This window comes from Perognathus longimembris, chromosome 6, assembly GCF_023159225.1.
Source record: "Perognathus longimembris pacificus isolate PPM17 chromosome 6, ASM2315922v1, whole genome shotgun sequence".
Taxonomy (NCBI): domain Eukaryota; kingdom Metazoa; phylum Chordata; class Mammalia; order Rodentia; family Heteromyidae; genus Perognathus; species Perognathus longimembris.
Window position 1 is genome coordinate 52,803,655 of NC_063166.1, and position 24,676 is coordinate 52,828,330.

Sequence of the window (24,676 nt, forward strand, 5' to 3'; positions counted from 1 at the left end):
ATGAAGACTTATCAAAGACTCTTCCTCACCCCCACCCATTCAGGCAATGGGATCATGTCCCATGGCAGTCGTGGGTTTCCCAAAGAATCTGGATCTTAGGCCAAACGACATAAAGAAAGAGAAGTCACCAAGTCATTTCTATTATGTTCCCTAAAAAGGCTATGCCTAGCAGTCCCTACTTCAGAGCCCCCAATGTTACCCTGTTCCTGTCACTTTTGAGGTCTCACTGCAATACTCTTCCCTGTCTAGGAACTTTCTGAGGTCCTTTTAAAATAGGACTATTTTGTATAAGTTAGCTCAACCTGTTTTTATTGTATGACACCAAAGAGCACTAGCTAATATGCTACGTGCTCCAGTGGGAAGAAACTTGCTTTCCCTATTAGAGGCAAGTTTTGTTAAAGCTTGTGCAGTAGATCACAGGGAATGGTGGGTCATTAAAATAATGGTCCCAGTGAGTCCATGCCTTTTTGCAATGGGATATTGCTATCTCCTCCATCAAGACTCTGCCTTTGGATTCTATTTCTTCACCCTCTTGAATCTGGACTTTAAAAAAAGTTAACCAGGGAGCTGGGGATATGGCCTAGTGGCAAGAGTGCTTGCCTCATATACATGAAGCCCTGGGTTCGATTCCCCAGCACCACATATACAGAAAATGGCCAGAAGTGGCGCTGTGGCTCAAGTGGCAGAGTGCTAGCCTTGAGCAAAAAGAAGCCAGGGACAGTGCTCAGACCCTGAGTCCAAGCCCAGGACTGGCCCAAAAAAAAAAAAAAGTTAACCAGTAGACTGTGGTGGAAATAGTGTGCCTGATGTCAGGGGTCTAAGGCTCAAGAGACCATGAGAACACCAAGCATCGAGGAAGCTCCAGTGTGTGAGAGGATCCTGGCCCAGGAATCAGATGACCATAGCCATGAACATGAACTCAGGTGAGACTGGAGAAAAGCCACTTAAATTGATGGCCAACTAAATAGGAGAAGTAAGAAGTAGTTGTTTTAAACTACCCATGTGTGGAGTACCAGATAGCGATGAGGGGAGCGAAGCACAGAACACCATAGCCTTTGAGACCCTGGCAGCTATTTCCAGCCCAGTAGCTTCACATCAACTTTTACCCTATGAAGTTTGGACTTACTAGCCCCTACAATTGCATAAACTAATTCTTTCAACTCTTCTACTCCTTTCTCTCCTCTGTCCTCTCCCCTCTCCCCAATCATTTCCTCTCCTTTCTCTCTTCTCTCCCTCTGTCTCTCTCTCTTTCCTTTTTCTTTCCTAACATAGTTTTCTGGAGGCTTTCTATGATCTCCTTAAAAGTTGTACTTTTATTAATATTTGTATTTTTATTAATATTCATAAGGAGCTGGGCACCAGTGGTTCACACCTGTAATCTTAGCTACTTAGAAGGCTGAGATTTGAGGATCATGATTCAAAGTCAGTCAGGGCAGAAATGTCTGTGAGACTGTTATGTCCCATTAACCACCACAAGGCTTAGAGTGGGACTGTTGCTCGTGTCAGACTGCCATCCCTGAGTGAAAAATCCAAGTGATAGCACTCAGGCCCTAAGTTCAAGTCCCAGTACAGGAACACATATACATGCAAAAATATTATTTATAACTTATAAATCTTAACTATATACATTTATGAGGTACAGTGGGATGTTCTTTTTTTTTTGAATGCATGTTTTTGCTTGTTAGTTTTAACTGCACAATTAAAAACTTTGTTACTTTGATGACACTGATTTTCATTTGGTACAAATAAGGTGCAGTGGGATGTTCTTATCAATGTACAATATAGAATGATCAAATAAAGCTACTTAATTCTATGACCTCTTAGCTGTTGCTTACCTGTTACTTACCTGTTAGCTATTGGCAGAAGTTTCAATTCATTCCAAGTTTGTTTCATCCTCATTATTTTTGCTTTGAGATAGTCTTGCTATAAAGCCTAAAGTGGCCTCAAACTCACTGTGTAGCCCAGACTAGCCTTGAAGTAGCAATCCTCCTGCTTCTTCCTCCTATGTGCCTGGATAATGGGCATGTACCATCATGCTCGGTTCTCATCTTCCTTTGAAACTATCTTTTTTTTTTTTTGCCAGTCTTGGGGCTTGAACTCAGGGCCTGAGCAATGCCTCTGGCTTCTTTTTGCTCAAGGCTACCACTCTGTCACTTGAGCCACAGCACCACTTCTGGCTTTTTCTATATATGTGGTGCTGAGGAATCGAACCCAGGGCTTCATGTATACGAGGCAAGCACTCTACCAGTAGGCCATATTCCCAGCCCTGAAACTTATCTTTTCTTACTCTTGGCTTCATGATTTGTTCAGTCTGATAGCACCCTTATCTTCCTTAGCAACTGTCAAATGGCCACACCTTATTCATAACATTCATAACTGTGGACAAAGCATTTGATTCATTCACACTCTTATATTTCATCCTAATAAGCTATGGTTAGATTATTTTCTAAGTCTCTCCTGTGAGGATTACATTGATCTCAAATGTTAGGCAGGAGTAAAAGATGATGTGCAAATGTCCAGCCACAGATCCTTCGCAGTACTCCATCTTGCCACTATATCATTCTGTGTGGCTTGTGTGCATGAATCCAGGTGGGATTTCTTCAACCAACACTTTATTTAAGTTAATGTTACCTTCTCTCAGCAAATGAAGCCATTCCTCATTTGCAACTATGATGGTTTCAAAGCATCTAGAGGTAGAGACAAGAAGATTACAAGTTTGGGGCCAACCTGCTGTACATAATGAGTTCAAAGCTAGCCTGGCTACATAGTAATATTGTGCCTCTTAAAAGCCAAAAAACAAAGCAAGTAACAAATAGGTACTAAAATACTAAGATACTCCTTTCACCAAGAATGAGGTCTATGACTGCATTCTTTGAGCCTGGGAGGTCTTACAGCTGCTTGGAGTGATAGTCAATTGAAGACATGATGCTCTGTGACTTTCAAGGCTGGAGCAAAGAAGGGCATGTAGCTTCGGCCATGTTCACTGAAATACCAGCACTTGGAACTTCAACTACCTCGTAAGAAATCCTGCTATTCAGAAGCCACCATGCTGTGAGGAAGCCCAAGTTCAGGAAGAAACTACATGTGGGTCCTCTGTCCTAGATTTCAAATCTCACCACCCCAGACACTGAAGGAACCTGTGGACGATTCCAGCCCACAGTTGCCAAGCAACCTCAGCACTGAAGTCATCCCAGGAAAAAACCATAGAAATGGAGGAACAGAGACAGAGAACCCATAGTATGTTTTGCCCAAATTCCAGACCAACATAAAAAATGCTTGTTCTAAGCATCTAAACATTTAGGTGATTTCTTAAACAGCACAAAGAGCTGGAAAGGCAAGTATGAAATGTATGAAATTGTAACCCCTCTGTACATCACTTTGACAATAAAGAAATTTAAATTGGAAAAAAAGAATCTAAACATTTAGGTGATTTCTTAAACATCACAAAGAGTTGGAAAGGCAAGCTGCCGTATAAGCAAGCATGCATGCACAGCAGTCATCCCACAGCTGTTCTTAGGCCCAAGGAGAGACCCTCAGAGTGCCACTATAGCAAGGAAGTGTGTTGCCTCTTTAGAAACATTTACTGTGCAGCTAGAACTGAGCTTGAGCCTTAGCATCTAAGAAAAGATGGGTTTGAGAAGGGCTGCCAAGTAAGACCATCAGTATTCCCAAAACAAGAGCCAGTGGGGCAACATTTACAAGTCACCAAGGATTCGGCTCTGATCCAAAGACAGTGGAAAGGACAACTGAAGGAGTCCATGTTTGGTTCTGTTTTGCAAGACCTCTTTTGCTCTGACCCACCAAATATAAAATTGGAAAATCTCCAGAAAAGATACTACTTTGTACTTTGTAGAGAATTTGAACATTCTGGACTTTTAATATTTATGGCTAAAAAATAATCAGATTAAAAAGTGAAAACTAAGAAATGATTTATGGAATTGCAATAAGATTTTTAAAAAATCAAACAGGCAAAACATACTCATGAGGTTACAAGATGCTTTGTATAATTAGATGGCAGACTTGTAGACTTTGTAGTGGTTCCAAAGTCTGTCACCTCTAGATAATGGCTCTAGTTTCTAATTTTGTGGGTATAACTGATTCAAACTAGGGCTGAGGGTATAGCTCCATGATAGAGCACTTAGCCTAGCACATACCATGGAGCTGGTTTCCACCCATAGCACTGCAAAAACTAAATATTGCATATGATGTTACACTAGATCTCAACTTTTTGAGCAGCCATAATTATTAATTGATCTAAGTAAGGATCAATGCTGATCACCCTCCCTCCTCTACTATAGAAAATGGCTTCCTACTGTTGCAGGTCTCCAGAGCCTCAATATTTTATGCTTGCTGTGTGTGTGCACGTGAGCATGGGCACACGCCCATGCACACACATGCACACACACGTGCATGCATGCCAGTACAGGGACTTGAACTCATGGTTTGGGTGCTGGCACTCTACCACTTGAACCAGAGCTTCACTTTGAGCTTTTTGGTGGTTAATTGGAGATAAGAGTCTTATGGACTTCCCTGCCTCTCAGATTTTAGCCTCCTGAGCAACAAAGATTACAGATGTGAGCTCCTGGCTCCAGGCTCCATGTTTGTCTCTTGACTTTCATCTCTTGATTCAGCTAAAATGGATTCTGTTTTCTGGAGGATGCTATTGGTAAACCAAAGCTTTTGACCAAGGTAGCAAACTTTAGAAAGCCAGGTGTGATTTCTGAGAAAATCTTCAAATGAACTTCCACATCACTGAGTGACTTGGTTCTTCAACAATAGCTGTCCCTGGATTGACCATTTATCAGTTAGTCTTCAATTCAGATATAGTTAGAAAAAAAAAAGAATTGTTTAAGTAAATCTTTGTTAAATCTTCTCCAAAAGTCAAATGAGATAAGGCCACATACAACATGTAAACAAATAAATATGGCTTGAACAAATAAGAGAACCAAATAAAATTTTATTCATAAAAACAGGCAGCTATTCTAGGGTCTATAGTTTCCCATCCCCTGGTTTGGACAAATTAGTGATTTCCTTTCCCTCACGTAGTAAGACCAGAGGTGTTTATTTGAGTCCATTTTCAAGATAATTCATTCTCATAACTCCTTTTTTTTTTGGCCAGTCCTGGGCCTTGGACTCAGGGCCTGAGCACTGTCCCTGGCTTCTTCCCGCTCAAGGCTAGCACTCTGCCACTTGAGCCACAGCGCCGCCTCCGGCCGTTTTCTGTATATGTGGTGCTGGGGAATCGAACCTAGGGCCTCGTGTATCCGAGGCAGGCACTCTTGCCACTAGGCCATATCCCCAGCCCTCTCATAACTCTTATGATTCATCCCTTTCCTTATGGGGTGCCTGAAGGGGTGCTTGAGCATCCTCACAACAGAGAAGCTGCCTCCCCAGGGGAGCTACCCAAGAAAACTAACTTAGAGCTGCATTGCCTTTCTGGCCTGCAATTTAAGCTACATGTTCTTAATTTTGATGGTTCTTTTGAATACATGGAGGTGATGATGAGTAGAGCGCATCTGCAATCTGCATGGTTCACTACATGCTTTAGATTTGTTTTCAAAGCCAGCAGTCCTGTTTGAAAGGAAGATGAGACTTTAACACCCTCAAATAGAGAGCTATTCCCAGTTTCCTCTGAAAAGCAAGAGTTACAATAAAATATCTAAAGATCCCTGTCATATAAAGCATTATGCTAGCCACTATAAGGACATCACATGACAGCAAATTCAGACACAAAGTCACAAAGTGCTCTGACCTCTGCATTTTAGACATGAAGAAACCATGATTTAGGGCAGAGAAATAACTGATGCCTGGCTAATCTGAAAGAAAAAAGCAGAAAGGTATCTGGATCTTTGAATACCACAGCAAGGAATAAAGATGCTAAAGAGGACACTACTAAGTTAACTGACAAAATTAAAATAGACAAAAAATCAGGCTAAAGAACATTAAGCTTACTGATGTTGACAACTGTGCACTAGTCATAATGAAGATTCCAATTCTTAGGACACACTGGGCTATTTAGGACTGAAGGGCCACAAGACAATATAATATGCCCTCAAATCTGAACATAATTTTTCCTCAAATATCTCAGACAAATATGCACAAATGCAAAGGAGGAATGGAGCAATGATAAAGCAAATGGGTCCAAATGTTACAACAGGAAAATATGGGCACAAAGTACTATTACTGCTTTCAGTTAAGTTTGACATGATTTTTAAATAAAAAATTTAAGTGATTCCTTAAGCCCTTTATTATAATGGGCTATAAATCCTATCTCTTGGCATAAATTTGCTTTATGCTTAGAAATCCAGGGATTCCTCTCTATACTTTTGGTCTTTTCCATACCACTGGGCCCAAGATAACAAAATACAGTTTATTGCTTTAGTTATTGTAAGCTAATTTTCAGAGTGGGAGAAATATCTAGGACAACCTTATAAAGAGAAATGACCTCATTGGATTCCAAAGCCAACCGATCCTGATTATGCCCAAGGCCTTTGCTCTGCAGTCAGAGCACACCACTGCTCTGCTGGCTCTGGATCTCCTCCTTCAACATCCTTATTGAGAAGCATCCCATCTTCAGGAAGCAGTGAGCCAAGCCGGAACTCCCTGAGGTCCACTGTCCATGTGCTATTTGTCTTGTTGTTGAGCCACAATGTTCACAACTTCATCTACCAGAAGGAAAAACAGACACTTGAAAAAAAGCAGCATACCTACAGGGACCAAACTGTCCTTTTACTTTCATTCGTGTGTGTGTGTGTGTGTGTGTGTGTGTGTGTGTGTGTGTTGCAATAGGTCAAATGAAGGGAGGAAACATGTCAGCTCTCCATCACTGGGCAGTGCCTGCAGACCAAGTCGCCCTTCCGAATTGGCCTTTTCCATAGTCCCTTCCTCCTGATCTCACCAGCTCAGGTGAGGTCAGGTCTGGGCCACAGGTTCACAGGGAAAGCAGCAGGTGGGGATTCTGCTCCCCAGCTCTCCTCTGTGATTGCTTTGGAGATATTGGTATTCCTTACATTATGGAATAATAATAAATAATAATAAAAAGGTTGTGGGGACAGAGTTGACACATGTAAAGGATTTAAGTTAGTTTTTTGGCCATAGTGAAGTTTCATGTTAAGTTATCTATTCCTAAAAACAAACTCAAAAAAAGTAAAATAAACATCATAAAAGGGAACTTAAAGAGTGTGGTCAATGAAGAAATAGACTTACAAGGTATTTTTTAATGAATTGAAGTTTCAAAAGTTCCAAACTAACTTAAAGATATGATTGCAGAATAGAATTGCTACTGGCAACCATTTTTTAAAAATTCCAAGAGGAGAAAAGCAAATGTCAATATTTGAAGTTTTTAATGATGGATCACAGACACTGCTGACAACCCAGTAAGATGTGGGCACCTGAGAACATTCTAGAATAGATGATTGAACAGATGGCTGGGAGCCTGTACAAAAGAACTCAGTGATTATTGGAAGGCAGAATGAGCTCACAAATAACACCTTGTGCGGTACTAATGTTTTTTAAAAGAATCATTGGATTAAGTCACCAAAATACTATGAAAATAAGATGGCTTGATTTCACCAAAAACAGGAAACATGGAAGGAGAAATGTAGGTTGACTGAGAAAGCATACAATATATCTACTGATCTGAAAGGCAATTCTGTTGCAATACCAACTCAACTCCGTGCATTGTGTTTAGGCAAAACTTAGGGGAAAACATGCCTGAAGAGCACAAAACTGTGAGAAAAAGCCAACGTGACATTAGAAATAGTTCAATAGAGCAGACCACAGTCTAAACCTAATATGAATATGAAGACATTTTTATTGGTCGTTCACTGACAGAAGACAATGGTTATATGAAATAAACAGTAAATCTACAGGCAAAATGTAAGCCAACCACAGGAAGCAGCCTCACAAATAGGCATGTACCTGTGGAAGGTCCACGAGCTGAATCAGCACCTGTGCAAGGAACTTTGTTAAATCTGAGCCTTCTCTTCTCTAACCTTACAACCAACAAACCAAGTGACAAGAAAGTTCTGCCTCTATTTGACAAGTGGGACAATGTCAGCTCAGAAGACAATACATGAGCAAATTGTCCTGAAGTCATCTCATAGCCAGGATTCTGGTGGAGACCATGAAACTGCTGTCTCCAGTGAAAAGCCCTGGACATGCCACATTGGCAGTTTTCAAGAGTCACACTTAAAGACAAACTGCTGAAGAACTCTAACAAACCAGTCTGGGGAGAATGAGGAAGAGGATCTGTTGAAGCTAATGGTATACTGTGACTTGCTAGATTTCCACAGTCCAATCTCTGCTCATCTGTGAGGTCTTCTGTCCCTGTTCTCACATGCCCTCTCTCCTCAAATTCAGTTCTACTAACCTGCTGGCAGCTGTCTAAATGCTCCTCTCACACCTTGAGGCAACAGGACCTGCCATTTCATCCTACTCCAATGCCCACTGGAGTCACCTGGTCAACCTTATATCTGTCTAGATACCCTGAATACCCCCTCCCCCACCCCCAGAAGAAGCCCATTCTCAAAACCAAGCCTGGGTCCAAGACTACCTCCCTCTACAGTGGGATGTTAGCTGCAACTCCCTTGACAAACCATCCAGGTGTACTTCCTCCTTAAATGATTGCAATTCTAACTCACCCATTCTCAGAGGAGATAGAAAAGCTAGTTAACAAATGTAAAATACCATCACAAACAGGTAATTTCAGAATAGCTATTTAAGGCAGGTTTTGCAGATGCTCCAAATGTTGAACATATTGCTCTATGAACCCTAGGAGAGAATACAATGCCAAGAGAAGACTGACTCCTCTCCTCTCCTAATAAAATTAGGGGGAGGATTTTTAATATTATTCATGCTTTTTGATAAGAGGTTTTTTATATGCTACTACGGGGGCTTGAACTCAAGACCTGGGCATTTTTCTTTACCTTTTTTCACTCAAGGCTGATACTCTACCACTTCAGTCACAAGCTCCACTTTCGGCCTTTTTGGTGGTTAATTCAAGGTACGAATCACTGATTTTCCTGCGCAGGCTGGCTTTAAACCTTGAGCCTCTGGAGCAGCAGGTCCCAGTGAACCAAGTGTTTGGGCAGGACGAGATGATCGATGTCATCTGGGTCACCAAGGGCAAGGGGTACAAAGGTGTCACCAGCCACTGGCATACCAAGAAACTGCCCCACAAGACTCACCGAGGCCTGCATAAGGTTGCCTGCATTGGAGCATGGCATCCTGCCTGTGTGGCCTTCTCTGTGGCCCAGGCTGGTCAGAAAGGCTACCACCAACGCACTGAGATCAACAAGAAGATCTACAAGATTGGCCAGGGCTACCTGATCAAGGATGGCAAACTAATCAAGAACAATGCCTCCACTGACTATGACCTGTCAGACAAGAGCATCAACCCACTGGGTGGCTTTGTTCACTATGGTGAAGTGACCAATGACTTCGTTATGCAGAAAGGCTGTGTGGTGGGAACCAAGAAGCACATGCTCACCCTGCGTAAGTCCTTGCTGGTGCAGACTAAACGGCAGGCTCTAGAGAAGATTGACCTCAAGTTCATCGACACTATCTCCAAGTTTGGTCATGCCGCTTCCAGACTATGGAAGAGAAGAAAGCATTCATGGGACCACTTAAGAAAGACCGCATTGCCAAGGAAGAAGGTGCATAAAGCCAAGGCATCCAGTGCACATCCTGCCGATGGTGGCATTTTAATAAACATTCCCAATGTCAAAAAAAAAACCAAAACAACAAAAAAACCTTGAGCCTCATATTTCAGCCTCCAAAGTAATTAGGGTTACAGGTATTTTTGAAGGATCTAAATAAGCAGTGAGCTGAAAATGAATTCTGAAAGTGCCTGGCTGAAAAGGGGCAGAAAATGACAAATTAGTGACAGAAAGATCATCCCTCTAATTTTAGAATTAGTAAAATGACACCAGTTCAAAGGACGTGTGTGTGTGTGTGTGTGTTTGTGTGTGTGTGTGTAGAAGTGTTTTTCCTTATGATCAAGTCAATGAAATACCAAGATTTCTATGTACCCATCCACACTTATCCATAGTCAGGATACAACTTGGTAGCAAAAATGCCTTTCCTAGTTCCCCCAGCCATGAAGTAATGCTCCAGAGCATCCAAGCCCATGAGATGCCTTTATTTGGTCTATGTTTTGTGTAGTCACAAGAGCTTGGACTCCTATAAAGTAAACCATGACAGGCAAGATTAAATGGATCCTGCTTCCCAACATTGTGGGCACAGTGCTTTGTTTAAAGTACTGGGCCCAAGATTTGCCAAGGCTCCTCAGAAATGCCATACATGGTACAATTCTCTTCTCCCATCCTCATTCAAATGAGGTTTTAATGGACACTAAACAGTAAGCTTTATAAATAAGCAGAAAGCAGGAGTCTGAGATGTTAGGAGGATGTAAAGATTGAGTTTTTTACTCTGCAAGCAGAACTGTACCCAAAATTAATTTCAGCTATTAGCTCTTAAATCACAATTGGAAATGACCTTCAAAAGGAACTTAATATTTTGTTTTTGATGTCACTGTCACATTCTGTGCTTCCTTCTAGAGCTTTCACTGTTTCTCTATCTCCTTTTGCTGTATACTGGCCCTTTTATTGAAAATGATCTTCAGGATAATGGAAATGCTTCCTTCAATGCTACAAAAGTAGTGAGCACTTTCTGACATTCATGCTTCCTGCATACTCTAAGAGAAGATTTGAAAACTAGGTAGAAGGCTGGGAATATGGTTTAGCAATTGAGTGCTTGCCTTGCATGCATGAAGCCCTGGGTTTGATTCCTCAGCACCACATAAACAGAAAAGGCTGGAAGTAGCGCTGTGGCTTGAGCGGTAGAATGTTAGCTTTGAGCAAAAAGAAGCCAGGGACAGTGCTCAGACCCTGAGTCTAGGCCCCAATACTGGAACCAAAAAAAATGAACTAAAGTTAGACTAAATGATCCCCCTTTGCTTACGTAGACTTAGAACTTCTGATCAAATGGCCAACCTTCCCAACATTACCATCCACCTAGAAATTATGTGTGAGAAAGCCAGCATCCATGTTAATGCAACTGATTATACCCATTGTTCCTATTTTATTCCTGATTCTGTCTCCTACATCTTTTAAATAGTAAGAAATATTTTTCCTCCGAGGTTTCAGACCCTTCAGGCATTTTGCTGCAATGCTGCTGGCTCACTCTCCAGTTAGTTGTATTCCTTTAAAACAAGAATGAGCTATCGGCAACGAAAGCCTTTGTCATCTTACCACTATCTAAACATCTGTGCACATTAACTTTATTACTCCTGACTATAAGAACAGGCTGCAGCTGTACAGCAAGAATTAACTGGTAGTAAGATGTTGCAGCAGGAAAACATATGATAGATATATTCAGTAAGTTCAAACCCAACACCTTAGAGAAGTACAGCTTAAGTAAATGTAAAGTGAGCTTGTATTCACTTTTAAAATCTACTTCAGTAACTCAAACAAGAGAGCTTCATAGTCCTTGCTGCCCACAGAACTAGAAGAGCTCATTACCAGAATGCAATGTTTTCAAATCTGGAGGCTAAACTATGATGAATCATGTTAGGTGTTCAGGACAAAGCAATCTGGAAAATCCTTTCCAACTCTATATTCCAAGTACTTAAATGTGCACTAGAGATGTCACTGAATTTTTTTCATACTTTCTAAGATGCTTTCATTTGAAGTAGACAACTAGGTCAGAGTGGAAAGCTTCAGATGTTTTTATAAAGGTAATGGGTAGACAGAGGATCAGCACTACTAAAATACCAAATAAGAATGTCTACTCCATAGTTAGGCAAGAACTATTTCAAGAAAGTATAACAATTTGCTTCTACATAAATACGCACACATAGATGCAAATATGTAACTCACCATTTTTTAGTGTCAAAAATGACTACTATGAGCTGGGTGTCAGTGGTTTATGCCTGTAATAGTAGCTACTCAAGAGGCTGCGATCTGAGGACTGTGGTTTGAAGCCAGAAAAAGCCATATCATTCTTATCTCCAATTAACTATCAGAAAAACAGAAGTAATGCTGTGGCTCCAAGTGGTAGAGTACTAGCCTTGAGCAAAAAGGCTTAGGGACAGCACCCAGGCCCTGAGTTCAAGCCCAAAGACCAGCCCCCCCCCCCAAAAAAAAAGAAGAAGAGGAGGAGGAGGAGGAGGAGGAGGAGGAGGAGGAGGAGAGGAGGAGGAGAGGAGGAGGAGGAGGAGGAGGAGGAGGAGGAGAGGAGGAGGAGGAGGAGGAGGAGGAGGAGGAGGAGGAGGAGGAGGAGGAGGAGGAGGAGGAGGAGGAGGAGGAAAAGGAGGAGGAGGAGGAGGAGGAGGAGGAGGAGGAAGAGGAGGAGGAGAAGGAGGAGGAGGAGGAGGAGGAGGAGGAGGAGGAGGAGGAGGAGGAGGAGGAGGAAGAGGAGGAGGAGGAGGAGGAGGAGGAAGAAGAAGAAGAAGAAGAAGAAGAAGAAGAAGAAGAAGAAGAAGAAGAAGAAGAAGAAGAAGAAGAAGAAGAAGAAGAAGAAGAAGAAGAAGAGGAGGAGGCGACAACGACGACAAAGACGACTACTATGGATATGCCACTAACAGAATAACACTTAGCTAGAAACTGCCTTTCGGCTCTTTTTTCAAGAACCTCTAGGTAGAATGACTTGGATCAATGGATAGGTAGATAATTGCACAGATCCTGGGAAAAGAGTATGTATATGGACAACATAGCTGCCCTTTCTCTCATCTCCCAGGTGTAGCTTCTACACTCGGTCAAAATGATCTGGCCTTTCTGCAATTGGATTCGCTTCCCCTGTTTCCTGCCCTCTCATTTCCAAGTACAATGTCATCAACCTCAAATTACCACAGATGAACTCCTCCTAGAACCAGAAATCTGTGTGGGCCACTTAAAAAAAAAAAAGAAAGAAGGTTGTTAAAAGAAGTATGGGTATACACAGTGTGGGATCAGACACATTCCATTTCTAAAGATATCTTTAAGTAGAGAGACAGAATTTGTTTGATAATAAAGTGGTTTGTTGAGATTTGGGGTTTTATTATTATTTATTTTTAGAAAAAAAAAAGAAATTTAACAAGATGCAAAGTCTCACGCAATTCACTGTCATGGTAACTATTTTTACATCCTAACACAGGCCCTGTTTTACAAGCCAGTGTTGGAAGGAACATGGACAGCAGGGATGTGTTGGAGACCCATCATGAACACACAGAACACGTCTACTGTACTTGATGACAAGTGATGTTGGGCCAGCCTGTTCCAAAACAGCCAAGACATGATGAAAGCCAGTGAAGCCTTTCGGTGGGGGAGACAAAGGTGTGTGTCCTCTGCCTTGTGCCCCCCATACTATAGTATCCACTGCCCCATCAGACCACAGCAAGTACGGAAAGGGCAGCAGTCCTTTGGTGTTTTCCTGCAGATATTCAGTTTTCTAGTTCTTATTTCTGTCTTCCTTTTCACGCCTCAGTCCCAAATTCCTTAAAGCAGTGTTGGTGCTTAGCATCTTACATTTTCAGGATCCAGTTCTGCCCAATGGTAATATACTAAAAAGAACAAAGAAAAGACACATTACTAAAAAGGACCCCAAAAACTGCCTTCAAATTTTATCAACATAGGCACAGAAGCACTAAAATGTAGCTGAACGTATTCTTTCAAGTTCATACAAAAATGCCAGCACTAGCATGACAGTGTTTCATTTCACTGTGAAAGAAGTCTACCATGCTGCCATGTATAAAACAATTACCTTCTCATCAGTCTCTAATTGATTACAACCCCATTCTCAAGCTCAAAAAGACAAAAAATCAAAAAGCTAAGCATACTTCTAAATGAATGTGAAGTAAGTGAAAATGAAAATACAGCATATCAAATTTTGTAATACTCACCTAAGGTAGTGCTTAGGGGAAAAGTCATAGCATGCAGCACTTATAATAATAAAAGAAAAAGCTGTCAAATCAATACCCTGAGTTTCTACCTTAGAAACTGAATGAATAAAGAATAAACCCCAAAATAGGCAGAAATCAATGAAATTTTAAACAGATAAAGAAAAATAAATGAAAACACCAATAAAATGGATAAATCCCTGACCAGACTTAACATGAAATAGGATATGACATAAAATATCAATATAAGGAATCAAAGAGACTCAAACTTGAGCACAGACTTTAGTGACATTTAAAAAATAGGCCTGTTAAGTCATAGCAGAGCATCACAAGGCCCAATAGCTATACCCTTATGAACACATAAGATGATGCTAAGTGAAATGAACTCCATGTTATGGAAATGATTGTTATATCACAGTTGTAACTACTTTCAACGTCCTATGTGTATCTGTAGCTTCTATTATTGATGATGTTCTTGTATCAACTTCCTGTGGTTGTACCTACACTATCGCTGTAATGTTATCTGAGTATATTGGAAACCGTGTATACTGGTATTGGAAATAGGAAATTGAAAGGGAATACCAAATTTGAGAGACACAGGATAAAAAAAGACAAACAACTACAAAAGCAATACATGCAAAACTGTTTGGTGTAAGTGAACTGAACACCTCCGGGGTGAGGGGGGGGGGCAGAAGGGAAACGGGGAGGAGGGAGGGGGGTATGAGGGACAGGGTAACAAACAGTACAAGAAATGTATCCAATGCCTAATGTATGAAACTGTAACCTCTCTGTACATCAGTTTGATAATAAAAATTTGAAAAAAAAAATAGGCCTGTTGATATACATTTTTAATCCAAGAATTTAGGAGGCTGAGGCATGAGGACTATGGTGAATCTGGGTTACATAGCAGGATTATCTCAAAAAATATTGCATGTTCTCTCTCATGTGTGGAATTTAGACCTACAACATAGTGAATCACAGGAGTATAAAATGGGATAGAGTACTGTTTGGAGAACCAACAGGAAAAGAGAGTTTGCTAGGAGAAGGTGAAGGAGGGCAAAGATGGTTGAAGCATTTCACATGGATGTACAAACATGGAAAAACTAAACCCAATAAAACTGTTTAGTAAGAAAGAGTAATATAGGGGATGAAACGGACTAACGTATATTGTATGCGTATATGGAAATATTACAGTGAAACTCCTTCACATAATTAAAATATGCTAATTGAAAGAGAAAAAGGAAGATAGTGAAGATATGCTTGGAATGGAGCTTGAGCACTGGTAAAGTGGTGGCCCGAACAAGGTGGAGGAGATGCCCATGGAAACACAGCTCTCCTTTCACCTGCTGCCTTTTAAAATTGAGTATGATCCACTACAGAGGATTTTTGTGAAAACACGTTATTTAATAAAAATGTATTACATCTTAGAAAACCAGTGAAAACAAGTTGCTATGCCCCTTATTCACCTAGTCCTGGACCAAGGCGGGTGGTTGTTTATTGCTGTTATGTCTTCTTTTTTCCTTTGGTGCCAGTCCCAGGATTTGAATTCAGGACTTAAACACTGTCCCTGGGCTTTTTTCCTCAAAGCTAGTACTCTACCACTTGAGACACAGCTCCACTCCTGGCTTTTCGGTGCCTACTTGGAGATAAGCATTCACAGATCTTCCTGTCTGGGATGGCTTTGAACTGTGATCCTCAGACCTCAGTCTCCTGAGTAGCTAGGATTACAGATGTTAGCCACAAGCTAAGAGCAGTGATTTAATGGCTATTTACTATGAATTATCTGAGTTCAAATCCCAGCTCAGAAGCATATGACCTTGAATGTTACATGTGATTCTTTATGAATAAAAATGTTTAAAGGATTGTTTCAAAAGGACATATCACAAAAGTATTTCTGCCTACTAATTAGATGACATAGATATATGGGCCAAATTCCTTGGGAAGTAGATAGAAAAGCATTTTCAAATTAATAACAGTAAGGGTACGGTCAAAGAAAGTATAGGGACAAGGAATAAAATAAACACTTAACCTTGGGATAATTTTTAATACTACTCCAAAGATGTCTGGTTCTTTGGTATAAAGTGTTCCAGTGTCTCATATTTCCCTTTGTAGTTTTGAAGCTATGACAAAACCCAGCTGATAGTGCCAAGACTTGTGATGTGAGCATTTGTCATCTAAGAGTTAGGCTAAGTCTCTAAACTTAGCATGGAAGCTTCTGTTCCTTCTTATCTAAATGCTAATTGGATGAACTTTAGTAAGAGCAAAAGATTCTGGAAACTAGCCTTGAGCAAAAAGAAGCCAGGGACAGTGCTCAGGCTCTGAGTCCCAAGCCCCAGAACTGGCCAAAAAAAAAAAAAGTTGATGTCATAGAAATAGTGAACAAAATTGAGGTTGCCAGAGCCTGCAAAGGACATGGAAGAGGGAGAAACGGAAGAAGGTTAACAAGTATAGTAGTGTCATTGGATAGGATATCCTATAGCATGATAGGATAACTACAATGGGCAAGAACTAATTGAATATTTCAAAGTATCAAGAAGAAAGGATTTTGAATGTTCCCAACCAAACATATATCAAACATATATATATGTATATATACATATATATATATGATTGACATGCCAGATATGCCAATTAATCTGGTCTGATCTTTCGTATTGTGCATGCGTGCTAGAATGTTACACTGTACCCCATAAATATGTACAATTACAAGTCAATTCAAAATAAAAGTCTACTCTAAAAAGAATGAAATAGCAAAAAGAGTAGAGCAGAATGAAATATTTATGATGTTCTGGGTGGTTGTAGAATGGGGACTATGAAATCAGGGGCAGCAATGCTGCCAGGGTGGGCACCTGCACTACTGGTGAAGTGACACAATGCTCGTTTAACCTGCATGGACTTAGTAGTTTAAAATGGGTATTGTAAACTTTAGACAACCCATTTTTTTAAAAAACTGTTTTAAGTTTATAAAAAGGAAAAAACCACTTTAGAGGCACAGCTAGTTTTACATAATGAAATACCTGCACATGGGCTTGGGGCAGTGGCCAGGATATTGACACAGGGAATGAGAGAGATCCTACCACATACAGAAGGAAGACAGGAAAAAGCGATCAAGTGCCCTTTTCACAGGGCACACAAATACACACATTCAACTACTCTAGCTCATTAGGAAGAAATGTGCTCCTCCAGGACACATCTTATTATTCTGACAAAGGTCAAGCTGAAAAAGCAAACAGATGGCAGTTTCCAAAACACTTCCATTGTTTGACTTCTAGTGTGTTGACATTTTGAGGACAGAAATGTGGGGTGCTGGTCTAGAGCAAGCTCCTTTCCCACCCTAATTACAGCAGTTAAGTAACTACTCAAATGAACCTGAAGTCTGCAGGATGGAAAGAGGCAGTGACTTTCTGGAGAGATTGCCCTACTGCCTTAGTGGTGGCCAGGAGGAAATAATGAATTGCAGTCTCAGAGAAAACCTTGAATCCTCCCAGAAAGGTGAGTCGTCTGAAGGAACGAGACAGAGGATAGAGCTAGAAGCTAATTTTAGCAGCTTTATGTCCATTTGATAAATGAGAAAGAACATTCACACCAATGATAGAGAAATGTTGATGCTCTGGGAATGTCCTAGGAACCATGAGAGATCTTAATTCATTTTCAGAGAAAAATATACCCAAGATCATGCCTTTCTCATTCCGTATTCATTTGCCTTTCTTTCTCCCTGGCATCACTGTGGAAAATCAAAGCTGCTCCCCTTGAGGCCTGTGAAGCTCTCCAGGGCTCTTTCTGTTTTCAAAGAAAAGCAAATGAAAATGGCTACTTCCTTGTATGTGTGAGTGGGGGGTGGTGGTAATAGTAATGGGGTGTCTGTTTTTCTGTGGGGCAAAGCACATGAAAGGTCAACTCTTGTCTGTCATGCTTAATTCAGCTCTTACAGATAAGTGAATATTTGGGCGTGATAGTACAGTCTAATGGGATGGCAAATTGCCATGGGGGGGGCGCAACAAAAACCCCAAATGTATAATTAGAGTGCCAGCTGTCATTTAGTCCTATTTCTCCAGGGTCTTCAAATCCAGGAATGTGGCTACATTCTCAGACAGGATTGCCTCCGCCTTTCTCCCTGTCCCTGGCTGACTGGGTGTCACAGCCTTCTGTGATGGGCAGGCTCACAAAGACTCCTCTAGGTGGTCCTGACATCTGCTTATGCCTAGACAGTCAGGCTCCATCCCTGTGTACTGTGATTTGAATAACTACAAGTAGCTGACTATGTTAAGCTGTCAATAAATGAAGGCTTCCCAAAACCCAGTCAGTACTACACAAATGAGTGACAAATCTAAACTTGTTCACCAGCTGCCAGCCACTGAACAGCATCCAAGGAGATCCTTTGCAGGGAAGATGTCTCACCTTGGTGTCCACAGCACTCTCTGGGTCCTCAGCAGCCTTGGTGGTCTAGTAGCTGGTATGGCTTACTACCTGCACCTGGTACCCCCACTCAGAGGAGATGGGCCATTCAAAGGGGCAGTTTAGAAATTGCCCCCATCCCCTTCAATCCTTCCATTTAGTCTGATCTAGCCTCTCCAGCTCCTCCACTAGCACCACAGACGCCTGCAAATCATACCCAGGAACCCAGATGGAAGTTAGGTGCTGTGAAGTTCCTAGGTCATCACCCCCATCTCCTAATGAGGCTGTTCCTCACAGCTTCTGGGGCATGATCCTCTTCTGCCCAGGATCCACCATCAGCACATCAGACCCAGGTATACCTCTGTACTGTGGGAAATGAGCATGCTGAGAAGCAGGACTGCAGTCAACACACCCCTGCACTCGAGCCTAAACCATGTCTTGCTGAGGCTTCTACTCAAACATGTCTCTGGTTTCCCCTCCATCTTCCCCTTTGCTCCTTCCCATGGCTTCCCCTAATCTGAGAGCTGCCTTTTACGTTCCCTTCTACCAGGCAGGGGCCTTACTACACCACCCCTCTTCATTCCCTGCCTTCTCTCCTTCCTAGCCCCATAATGATGACATGCCTTCAGTGAACCTGGCTTGCACAGAAGGGGCATAACATAACCTCTGCCAACTCTTTTCTAAGCACTTTCCCCTGGGTTTGATTCCTCCATTCTCCTGGGTTCACTTTCTTGGCTACTTCTTTTTTGGGTGGCTGATAACAGTACCATTTATCCCAAGTTCTATGCTACCCAAACTGTAACACTCAGAAGAAAGTAAATACAAGCACTAGTTTTAATTTTTTTAATTGACTTCAGAGAAGCAAAAGGTAGTCATGTGCAAATCCATAAAGACTTTCCCCTCCTAGACCTAGGAGATGTGGGAGAGTAACATGCTCCTCCATCTCTTGCCTTCTTTCCCTGTGCTAATATTCCTTCTGTAGCCATGTCTGCCCAGATGTTTCATGACTCACAGTTACAATCTCTTCCTCTAGCTACACAGTGTTTTCCCTTGGTTGTTTTGGGGTTTTTTTTGTTGTTGTGGTGGTGGTTTTCTTTTTACACATAAACAGCAAAGCTAACCCTCAGCTGCCTAGTGACCACACTGTACTGATGTTCATGGTATAGCCTCTGTAACAACTATTTTGAGATGTAATCTAAAGCAAGTGGAAATCTTCTAATTGCTTTGCTTTGCTCACTGACTTGAAAAAAGAAGTAAGACCTCAGTGCCTCCAAGTTACTGCTTGTTCACTTCATTTACTTAATTTGGCATAAAAAAACTTAAAGACTCTTTCCATGCTCTGTCCTTATATGATACCATTTCCCCCTCTGGATTTAGGAATTCTTTTCTTTTCTTTCCTTTTCTTTAGGAGGTTGTGGAACTTGAATCCAGGGCCTGGGCACTGTCTCTGAGCTCTTTTGCTCAAGGCTAGCACTCTACCACTTGAAGCCACAACTCCACTTTCGGATTTTGAGTGCTTAATTGTAGCTGAGTCTCATGGGGACTTTTTTGCCCGGCTGGCTTCAAACCACAATCCTCAGATCTCAGCATCCTGAGTAGCTAGGATTATAGGCATGAGCCACCAGCACCCAGCTTGGATTTAGGATTTCTGTGACAGATTATGTTAGTAACACCAGCAATGTTAGTGATGACACAACTGACCATTGGCAGGAAAAAGCTCACCATCCAGTCTTAGAAGGTGTAAGAATTGAAGTTTTCTGTGATAGAAATAACACAAGGTTACTGAATATTCATGGACATCGATGCTATATTTTGGATGGTGATCCCTAACTCACACCAAGGGTTTCAGCTCAGATTAAAGTAGCTTTAGGTCTGAGCATCATGATAATTTAAAGGTGGGCTTGTGGCTTGACTAATAAGGTATAGTGTGAAGTAGCTTTCCTCTGACCCACATTTCATACTTCATGTGAGTGCATGAGATAAGACAAGAACAATTACCAAAGCATTGTTGTCTTCTCATAGTTATATTGGCAGAAAATAGTGACTAGGGTAAAGGCAGGATAGGAAGATTCACTAGCAAGCCTTCCAAAACTATCAGTGAAGCAATAACCTCACCATTCTGAGTTTCTCTGTTCATTCATTTAGTCCATTTATCTGAGTGTGTACTCAATTATTACTAACATACCTAAACATCTGGACATGTTCATCCTAAAGGTTATCTCATGAACTTCTTTTTATTTTCAGCAACCATCAATGTACTTTTTATTTTGCTGTTGTTGTTTTAATTTTATTGTTAAGGTGATGTACAGAGGGGTTGCAGTTAAATGGTGGTAGAAAAATGAGGGAGAGGGTAACAAGTATGACAAGAAATGTACTCACCATCTTACATACGTAGCTGCAACCCTTCGGTATAGCTCATGGACTTCTAACCACTACTCCCTTTCAGAAGGGAATGAAAAGTCAGAAAGTCACCTTACAATCTCTTGTCTTGTAGGCTGGTTCCAGGAAGAACCTGTCCACTGTGTTGGTTTAACCAGACCAGTGTATGAGCTGAAGATACTAAAATGTGTGCTTTAAATTATGTCCCTCAGCTCCAAATCTACAGATTCAAGAGACCATTGATGTCATTCTCAGCTGCCAATGGGTACTTTAACTATAATAACTCTGTGTCTTCACCTTATAACTAAGTCTAAAGCATTGTTTCAGAAAAGGGAAACTGGCAATACTGCAGGAACACTACAGGATGAAGTGAACGATGGCAGGACAAGGGCAGAAAATGATGCCAGGAGGCTGCTGCAGAGGTTCTTAGCCTCCAATGGAGCAGCTGAGAGCAAGACTGGTGATGGGAGTCTGACAATGGGATCACACACAATTGAGGGTCTGCACCCTCATGGTAGCAATACAATGAGAGCAATGAGAGACATTCCAGCCTGTGTGCGCCCTGCCCTCCTCCACTCAGTGAATGAAACACAATCTCATCTGACTGTGTTTCTCTTTTAACTAAGGTAGCACATTTAAAGACACTAGGGACAAATGTCCATAGAATGTATTTTGCCTCAGCATTCTGGACTCAATTCATTACTGTTCACCCACAAAATGTGTGAGGGCAAGGTTGGGCAGGTGGGAAAATCCTACCTGAGCTCCTGACTCCTGTGTCTACGGCTCCCGTTCAGAAGACACATCACCCTCTGCCCCACTGCTGGCGCTGCGGTCCTCTTTTCGGGGAGTGTTTCGTTCTTTGCTTGATTCAGAAGGCCCCTTGGCTCTGGTCTTTTCTTTCCTCTGCTGCTGTTTCTCAAGCTTTGACAGCTGGTTAAAGAAAAAGAAAAAAGAATATTCTAAAAGTCTGAGTCCTGTGCACTGGTGGCTCAAAAGCTGAGATGTGAGGATCATAGTTTGAAGCCAGCCAAGGCAGGAAAGTCCTTGAGTCTCTTCACTTAACCAATGAAAAGCCAAAAGTGGAGCTGTGGCTCAAGTGAAGAATGTCAGTTTGAGGGGGAAAAGCTAAGGGCCTGAATTCAAGCCTCAGGAATAGTGTATGTGTGCGCATGTGCGCACGTGCGCGCGCGCGCACACACACACACACACACACACACACACACACACACACACACAGCTTTTCCAGCATTATCAACTACCTCCCATGTAGAAACCATCAGGAAAGCTTTTGTCTGATAACTGACATGCCTGGTGGTTCAGCTATCTCCGTTATACACCAAACATTGACCTGACAACACCTAAATCCTTAAAGCAGCTTAGGCACATGGGCCATGCCTCTCAGACTTTCCCCACCCACAACACAACTAAGCACATCAGATGTTGGGATGGAGGTGCAACAGGCTTCTTACAGACTCAGAGTTCTGTAAGTGGCAATGGCTCATTTCAGTCCATTACTATTCTCTGTAATAGCTGTATAGCTTTTACTCATCAAGCTATCTACTGTTTTGACTGTGAAATAAAGCAAATTAAGCATGCTGAACCTTGTCTCAGTTACCAGTGTGTTCTTTGAGACTGAAGACTGATTCACCCAGGTTGTGGGCTCATACCAGGCTAATGGCGGCTGGCCACAGGAGCCACTGGCCACAGAAGCCTCCTTAGACTTCCTACCAGCCAGCTGGAGACATAGTCTGACTTCTAACCCCAATGGAACCTAGGCTCACTTCTTCCCTGGCTATCACCCCAATGGGTTCAAAGAAACCACAGACTAGACGGTGGGAAGAAACTTAAATCATCTCACATTCTGAGCAACAATACAGCCACTCCAAAAAGGCCTACTGAGAAGTTTGTCTGAGAAGACTGGCCAATTTTTGGTCCACAGATTTTCTTGGGTCCAAAAAAGCATCTGTAATAAAGCCTGAGAGCCAGCAACAACCAGCTCCATCTGCTTCACAGACTGTCTGCAAACATTTTCTCCATCACATGAAGAGAAAGAAACTTAAAGAGGGGCTGGCCTCTCTCCTCATGTCCATACCATCACATGAAGAGAAGGAAACTTAAAGAAGGGCTGGTCTCTCTCCTCAATGCCTGTAGCCACCTCATACTATCTGCGAGACCTCTGCTCTAGTCTCGAAAAACTTTGAGCTATCTTAGACTGAGGAACAATCAATGGTTCTCAGATTGGTCCAGAAAATAAAGTGATTGATGACAGGCTTAAAATGTTATCTTTCTCACTCTCCACTGACCTGAAATGCTTCAGTAAACAGGCTGCTTAGGGAATAATTAGATTTTGTGATGAAGTTGTCACTGTACCTTTGACCCAAAGACTATTCTCAGATTATGTCCCTAGACAAATTTCCACTCTTGTGCACAGAGTGTCACGTTATCAATCCAAATGTTTATCAATAAAACAACAGATAAATATGACCTGGTATAGTCACATAAAGCAATACAGAGAAGATCTACATCTACTGTATGGTGAAACTGAAATGTCTTTAAATCCTGTTGTATAAAACAAATTAAGCTGCAGAAGGCTACATCCAACATAGTTCTTCAAAAGTACCAACACTATACATTGCTAATGAGCTATGCAAATATAGTATGGACTTGGAAAGTATCTGTCAACTTCAATGTACTAGTTAACTTGGGAGAAGAGAGGAAAATGAGAATAAAATGAATATACATAGGCTTCAACTTTAACAGTCAACTTTTACTTTTGTAAAAACAAAACCAGACCTTGGGCTAGGCTTCTGACAAGGGCCAGGACACTTGGACCACTAATGGAGATGTTCATTCCAGGATCTCAATCAGCTTTACTCATCGGGTGGAAAGTACTACCTGTGGGCTCAGTGATATAATAGCTGATTTCATTCTAGCAAAAGAAAAAAAATTGTTATGCCAATACTGTGCTTGAATTCCTGCCTCAGCTTTTTTTTCACTTGACCTGTGCCTCCACTTCTAGCTTTGTTCTGGTTAATTGGAAATAAAAGTCTTGGAAATTTGTCTTCCCAAGCTAATATGGAACCTCAATTCTCAAAGCTTGATCTCCTAAATAGTTAGGATTATAGGCATGAGTCATGGGCACCTGACCTAGCACAAGCTTTTTGTCTCACCAGAGCCTAAGAATAGTTCATGTACCAGCCCTTTAAGTAGGAATGATCTATAGCAAAGATGAAAAACAAAATATATATATGCATGCTAATATATATATATAAATTGTGAATGCCTACACAGAGTTCCTTGCTATATTTTTCTTTGAAGTAGTACAAACATTTTCTCTACAAATGCCCTTTTTCCTAATGTTAAAATCTTCTACAGATGAGGTCCGTCTATCTCACTTTTTCTTGAAAAATGATAAAAATTTACAGTGTGAAACTAACACTACTGAACTCTACACTAAAAAATGGCTAAAAGAGCAAAATTTATGTGTAATTTACTATAATTTAAATTAATTAAAAATGACTTAGAAAAACAAAAAAGCCATGCTGGACTCCACAATTTCTTTTTTCTTGTATGTTCTTGAGTAATAAAATCTAAAAATCTGAGAATCAGTGTTTAGCAATGTGCCTTCTGCTGCCAAAAGTTTATATTACTGTTTATGTGTGTTTATTGGAATGTATACGTAGAAACACATGCATATAATCAAGAATATGTTCCCAGTTAGAAGCTGAAGGACAATTTTGTTTCAATAAGAAGCCCTTTCAGTTTATTCCTGTTCTTTAGAGGTGAAATACAGGAAATATGAGTATCACTGTTGACAGAAGCAAACAAAACCTCAATCTCTTGCAAAGTGTTAGAGATCCTGCCTGTCACTTCCAGAACTTCAATGCTATTGAAAGCAGGTCCTGAGAGGATGGTGGGGCATGATCTCAGGGAATGGGGGCTTCTGGAAGACTCCTCAGCTCTGGGAAGTACCCAGTGGATTCAGCTCTAGAGAAAGTGTCATCACCATGGCAAACAATAGAAACA

At 41.3% G+C, this 24,676-nt stretch overlaps 1 protein-coding gene and 1 pseudogene across 3 annotated transcripts in view; one reads left to right on the forward strand and one right to left on the reverse strand.

Annotated features, from left to right (window-relative positions):
• The first annotated feature begins 834 nt into the window (after positions 1–834).
• On the forward strand, positions 835–9,735 carry LOC125353706 (annotated as a pseudogene). The gene is made up of 2 exons (XR_007211350.1): positions 835–923; positions 9,032–9,735. The product of XR_007211350.1 is annotated as a 60S ribosomal protein L3-like (transcript).
• Positions 9,736–13,031: 3,296 nt separating this feature from the next.
• The window catches only part of Dtd1 (D-aminoacyl-tRNA deacylase 1), a 160,491-nt gene continuing 148,846 nt past the window's right edge, over positions 13,032–24,676 (reverse strand). Inside the window, exons 5-6 of one of the 2 annotated variants that reach the window (XM_048348730.1) lie at positions 21,407–21,580; positions 13,032–13,540 (exon numbers count right to left, since the gene is read on the reverse strand). In XM_048348730.1, the coding sequence (XP_048204687.1) occupies positions 21,428–21,580 (153 nt within the window). In that variant the 3' untranslated portion in view covers positions 13,032–13,540; positions 21,407–21,427. Of the gene's footprint in view, positions 13,541–20,007; positions 20,029–21,406; positions 21,581–24,676 lie in introns of those variants that run through there. The other variant, XM_048348731.1, reaches the window with a different exon arrangement.